This window comes from Hakea prostrata, chromosome 9, assembly GCF_041222555.1.
Source record: "Hakea prostrata isolate BN-2017 chromosome 9, UWA_Hpros_2, whole genome shotgun sequence".
NCBI lineage: Eukaryota > Viridiplantae > Streptophyta > Magnoliopsida > Proteales > Proteaceae > Hakea > Hakea prostrata.
In genome coordinates, this window is record NC_142608.1 from 51,626,267 (window position 1) to 51,633,136 (window position 6,870).

General features: G+C 40.1%; 1 protein-coding gene across 1 annotated transcript; it reads left to right on the forward strand.

Annotated features, from left to right (window-relative positions):
* The first annotated feature begins 1,751 nt into the window (after positions 1-1,751).
* LOC149005477 (uncharacterized) lies at positions 1,752-5,565 on the forward strand. Its single transcript, XM_089135919.1, has 4 exons — positions 1,752-2,350; positions 2,605-2,686; positions 2,792-3,091; positions 5,422-5,565. Exons 1-4 carry the CDS (start codon positions 1,752-1,754, stop codon positions 5,563-5,565), a joined length of 1,125 nt encoding a protein of 374 aa, XP_088992045.1.
* The last annotated feature ends 1,305 nt before the right edge of the window (positions 5,566-6,870 follow it).

Consider the following 6,870-nt stretch of genomic DNA (forward strand, 5'->3'; position numbering starts at 1 on the left):
CACATCAAGAAAAGCTTTGGGGATGATCCAACAATTAATAAAGGATTAGTGTTTTCAATTGAATATCATCTCATGAAGGTTCCCCTAGATTGGTTCTCAAAATAACCCAAGGTAGGTTCACAAAGTGAAAGGGAATCATCTGCTTAGCAATTTAAAATCAAGAATGGCATTGGGAAGGGTCTATCAAATTAACAAAAACATTACCAATTTGGTTATTCTCTTATGGGGGTTACCCATGGGCTTCCTCCCACAGTCAACCACTTGATAGATTCTATAGGTAGGAAAGGAAAGGGATTCACCCAACCAATCATGGGGATCCAAGGAAAGGTTGTAGCACTGATGTGAGACCTTTCCCACAATCACCAACTTTGGTAGGAAAAACAATAACAAGGGAGTAGTCAAGAACTCAGGTAAAATCAAGAAACAAGAATATCAAGAAACAAGAACTTCAAGAAACAAGAATATCATCATATGGTTTCAAGAACTCAAGAACATAGAGTGAATTGGGGAATTCACTCTAAGAAAGAAAGAATAGTTAAGAATTCAGGTAATATCAATAAACAAGAACATCACCATATGGTTTCAAGAACTTCAAGAACATAGAGTGAATTGGGGAATTCACTCTAAGAAAGAAAGAATAGCATTTCAAAATCAAGAAAGGTATTGGGTAGGATCTAACAATGAGATAAAACAAGGTTTTACATAAAGTGAAAGGAAAGAAATTCTAATATTACAATTAGGGTTTTACCAACTAGAATCCGTGTATCCCACGGAAAGACTAGGGAGAACAAAGATTCACCCTAGGCAAAGAGAAGCATAAAATTAACCATAAAGAAAGTCTTGGGGAGGATCCAATGAATATAAAAGAGGATTAGGTTTTCCCTATTTGGTTACTGCTCATGAGAGTTACCAAATTTGGACTCTCACAAAATCACCCTCTTTTTGGTTCACAGAGGATGGAGGAAAGAAGGAATCAACCTAATAATCATGGGGATAGAAGGAAAGGTTGTAGCACTGATGTGAGATCTTTCCCACAACCGCCAAGATCAGTAGAAAACAAAGAAGGTATAATCAAGATCTTAGGTAAAGTCAAATTCAAGAATCATCGCCATATGGCTTCAAGAACATAGAGTGAATTGGGGAATTCACTCTAGGGCTAAAAGAATTAGAGAAGAGGCCATTACAGTAGTGTAATACCTTTCTCAAAGTCAAAAGATCAGAAGTATAAAAGAAAGAATAAAACAAAGAAGAAAGAAGTAGTGTAATGCTCTAGTGTTGACTTTACCAGATGACTCTGGAGGTTTGACGGTGTATACAGATGCATCTAAGGTTGGTTTTGGATGTGTCTTAATGCACCATGGCAAGGTAGTGGTGTAGACAAGTGAAAGGCTATGAGCATAACTACCCTACACATGATTTGGAATTGGCAGTGGTAGTATTTGCTTTGAAGATCTGGCGTCACTATTTGTATGGTGAAAGAATAGCAGTTTACACTGATCATACAAGTCTAAATATTTCTTCACCCAAAAGGAATTGAACATGAGACAACACAGATGGTTAGAACTAGTGAAGGATTATGACTGCGATATCCAATATCACCTAGGGAAAGCCAACATGGTTGTAGACACTCTGCTAGGAAGAGTAATCGGTAGAATGTGGATTTGGCTTCTCTGAGTAAACCTCTGATGTATTCTATCATCAAATTTGGATTGGAGACTCTACCAGAAGGCCCTAAAACTATGTTAGCAGCAATGTCAGTTCAACCCAGAATGAGGGATAGAATCAAAGCATTGCAATCAATTGACCCAAAACTGAAAAAGAAGATTGACTTGATATCTTTGGATGCTAGATATTTATCGGATTTCTCATTAGCTTCTAATGGTGCTCTAGTTTTCAAGGAAAAGATCTGTGTTCCAGTAGTGGAAGACCTTAGGAAGGAAATCCTGAGTGAAGCCCATCAATCCGTCCTCACTATTCATCCAGGCAATATGAAAATGTATCAGGCTATGAAAGAACATTTCTGGTGGCCTAGAATGAGGAATGATGTGGAAGATTTTGTTGCCAAATGTAGTACCTGTCAATGGGTGAGGGCTGTCAGACAACCACCATCTTGTCTTCTACAACCCCTTCCTATACCCAGTTGGAAATGGGAAGATTTTGCCACAAGTCTACCTCCAATCAACAAAGGGAATGACACGGTGTGGGTAACAGTGGACCGACTGACCAAATCAGCCCACTTTATACCGATGAAGATTACCCACACTATGGACAAATTGGCAAGTCTATATGTAGACAATGTAGTGAGACTGCATGGTGTGCCAGTTAGCATTGTATATGACAAGGATCCAAGGTTCACCTCTTGATTCTGGAACAATCTACAAAAAGCATTAGGAAAGTAGTTGAATTTGAGTACAACCATCATCCTCAGATAGATGGACAATCAGAAAGAATCATTTAGATTCTAGAAGACATGCTTTGGGCACGTGTTGTTGATATGGGTGGTAATTGGGATGGCCACTTAGCATTGGTGGAATTTACCAACAACAATTACTAGTCGATGATTGGAATGGCCCCATTCAACGGCTTGTATGGGCCTACTTGTAGGACTCCTCTCTATTGGGATGAAGTTGGAGAAATGCGTGTTCTTGGTCCAGGCCTAATCAGGACCATAAGTGTCATGGTTGATGTAATTAGAGAAAGAATCAAGGCTACACACTCTAGTTAGAAGTCCTATGCAGACAAAAGAATGATAGATCTGAAATTTTAGGTAAGTGAATGGGCTTTCTTGAAGGTGTCTTCAATGAAGGGCATTATGAGGTTTAATATTAGAGGAAAGCTCAGCCCTAGACATATTGGACCTTTTGAGATCACAAAAATGGTTGGTCAAGTTGCTTATAGATTAGCCCTCCCTTTGTCTCTAACTGGTGTGCATGATGTATTCCATGTTTCTATGCTGAGATATTGCTTGGCGAATTTGAAACATCTTCGGCAAGAACTTGAATGTTTGAGTGCAGACTTGACTTATGAAGAAGAGCATGCAAAAATCCTGGACCGCAAGTACAAGCAACTAAGGAATCGAACCAGACCTCTGGTGAATATTAGATAGAGGAATCACTCTGCAAAAGAAGCATCTTGGGAGAAAGAAGATGAGATGCGAGCAACATCCCTATCTTTTCGGAAACCTAGGTACTTTGCAATTTTGAGGACAAAATTTCTTTTTAGGAGGGGATGATGTAATAACCCTCGTATTCCTACCCTGAAAACCGAAATTCAAGTCCGAGTACCGAAGCTCTAGCCGAAAGAAGCTGTGTACTATTTGGATTGAGGCGCATGTTTTGGCCCTTGAGCTCATGGATCTGGATATTGTTGTGAAGAACCTACCTTATTGGGAATCGGAAGGAGATCCAGCCGGAACCCAAATGGATTGTCTAGATGGATATCCAGCACAAGAAAGGTTGAGTTGAAAGATATTTGCAAACAAGGTAAGGCCCCTCCACATGTTGGCTAAGGTTGCAGCAGAGCTAGGGATCAACCGGCAGTGCAAACACCCACGTACTAAAAAGTACTAGGGGTGGTTGCTTAAGGCGTTCGATTGACCAAGCGATCAGCCACCCTGGTGATCAATTGGAAAACCCTACCTAAAAACACTGATTTGCCCCCGGCACCCTATTTAAAGCCTTCCACAACCTAATTCGCATTAATTTATTCATGGAGGCTATTGTGGACTAAGTAAAGGTAGAGCACACATGGTGGGTGGAGAAGAACCTCTATTCGAGGAGAAATCTCTGAACTTGCTTTGACTTTCAGATCCGGTTGAGGTTAGTAGATCACTCTCCTATTCTACTTAAATTCTATATTATTAGAGAGTAGTCTTTTCCTCTAAATTCTGTAGTGGTGATTTGGATTAGCTTAATCCTTTCCCATCGATTATCTAGATTGGATCATGCCAAGATATGGATTCTTAAATCCAAATTAAGGGCTAATCTTGTCGAAGAAGATGATGTGAATTTAAATTATTCTTCTTCTATGATTTATAGCCTAGTGACCTCTCTGGAGTTCTAAGAATGAAATTCGGACTTGAAATATCCAAAATCAAATTGAGGATGGGTGATCAAAAGTCTGAATTTCAGACTTGAAGTTCTATCAAAGTGAGGGGGGGGGGTCGATCAAGGCTTTTGATTGACCCAACCAATCGACCGGCTAGGTCACAGTGGTTACGTTGATGCTGATTTGGTCAATTTGACTCTCAGACCCTAATGTAACCTTACAATATTACTCTAGGGATTTTCTTGGATCTGATAGTGTATTTTTTTGGGAGATCTAGCACATTTTTCAATAATTTTTGCTAAAATAGGTAAGACACAACTGCACGTATGGCTGAATTGACATTATGATGAACTGTTTACTTTCCTGTACATGTCAATAGTCTTATAACCTATTGTAATTATTGTTATGCATGTTTACTTGTTAATGAAGTGTCATGATTGATGAATAATGCATTTTACTACTTTGCTTGGTGTGGAATGATGTGTTTGGTGTGACTATGATTGAGGAATACCTAGCTTGGTGCTCCTAGCTTGGGATATCAGGGGTTGTGGTATGGGATACTGTCATCTGATGCCCCTAGCACTCTCATAGTTGTTGTCCCACATGACTAGGGGTCTAACCTGCATGGTTAGGTACTCCTACATGCTACTACCCTTTCGGCAGGGGTATTGAAGCCGAGTGACTCGTGATGGCAGTGACGTGACTCTTTGTCATCCAAAAGAGGTAACCAGTCCATGAGGAGACTTAGTGGTCCATTGTTATTATAGGGTTGCATATGTTAGGGTTGGACTCATGGGCGTCTAAAAGATGACTTGGGTGTCGTGAGGGGACATGAGAGCATCCACCCCAACAATATGTGGTTGACTATAGGGTTAAGGAATGGGATCCAGCAAAGGTAATCAGTCCGTGAGGATTCACATTCCTAGGTGGAGAAGGATATTGGACCAACAATGCACTAGGTATGAGGAAAGGTATATAGACCACATGTAGTGTGTTACCATAGGACCTTGCATTGGGTTTAGAATTCTCGACATGCGCCAATACTCAGACCAATGGTTATGGTGAGAAAGTGTGGACCAGTACCCCAACCATGGTTGATGATGAGGACCATACCCCCTTACCTGGGATCTCAACAAAGGTAGCCAATCAATGAGGAATCAGAATGATGAGACCTATCCAGAGGAGAGCTGGTGTTACATTCTAAAGCATGTTTGCCTGAATAGAGACTCGCATAGTTAGATTACTAGATGCATTTCATTATTTCATCTGCTATTCACTAAGTGATTTTGGTACATATATGGAACTATTGCCTTATTGAGTTCGTTAAAACACACCCTTGTGGATTATCTCTGTTTTCTTCATATTTCTATATAGAAACAGGAGATATTCCCCATGCATGGGAGAGCACCTCTAAAGAAGTACTGGAGATGTCAATCGGATCTGGTCCTGATCAACATGAAGCTTTCTGCGGGTGCATGGAATGCTCTTATGGCACCTATTGATGGGAAGAGAGCCTAGGTTGTCCACCACTTGGACAAGTCCATGAAGGAAGGTCTCATGACTCTGTGAATTGAGAAATACGAGATAAAGCACCCTAAGAAGTTGCAGGACAATAATAAAACATGATGAAACATTCTTTTGATAATTCTGGCTTCCGCTATTACATACTTTGTTACCTACCTTTGATACTCTTTTGAGACATTATTTTGATATCATTCAGTGTTATTTCTTTGGATTTTGGACCATTTGTTCCTTAACCTATCATTGAATTGTTCTTTGCTCTTGATTATGGCATTTTGAGTATTTACTATTACTAATGATGTAATGTGGGATCTTGTGGCTGTGGATCACACCCACAGGTTGTCGGACGGGTCCAATACCAACGGGTGGAGTGTGACAAAGAGTGAAGCTCTTAATGTGAAACCCAGCCCTAACCTTGACCCGGAAACCCTGTTGTTTGTAGGTCCGACAACCCGAAGTAAAGCAAGAAGTCAGCTATGGGCCATCCCAGTGGAAGACTTGGTGACTGGCTTTGAATCCATGAGTGTTGATGAGAGTGTTCCATTAATGGAAACTGAATCCTGATGAAGATCGGATTAGGTGATGGACTTGGAGTGCTCTCTATCATGATTCGAAGGCATTTCTACCTATTAGGTAAGTGGTGTGTGTGCAAAAACCCCTTTATGTTTGGATTTGATCTGAGCCTTCAATTCCCTGTTTTGGACTTGCTGTCCTGATTGGTCGACTCATTGGTCGACTGGACCAGTCAACCAATCCAATCGACCAATGGGTTCTGTCTTTGCTAATTAGGTCTTGCTTGCTCTATTTAAGTCCAATCTTGAGTCTACTTCGTATTTTCTGCCTCCAAACTCTTTGGAACGTACCAGAGACCTCTACAAGTCATCTCCCTTGCGTCCTTGGTGTTTATCTTGACAGATCTTCGTCAAAACTCGTGTTCTTACACAAAAAGGTATGTCTACACTCTCTTCTTCTTCATCATCTTTGTTTTCTTTCCTTTTTGGGTTGAGACAGTAGAGAAGATGCTGCATTCTCGGTTGCAAACATCTCTGTACTTATCTCTCATGATCTTCCTAAGGATTAATGGCTAAAGCAATGATCTTAATCATGATCACTGCAAGCTTTTGAAGGAATCATGATCTAAATCATGATCTTGTCTTTGTTCATCTTTGATTTAAATTCTGATCATCTTAGATCTATTTTATTGATCATATTAGTAGTCAATCGTTGTGTTTTCTTTACATGATCCATAATCTATCAATCTCTAGTTATTTCTCCTTTATCATACCATGCTTTCTTCAAGAA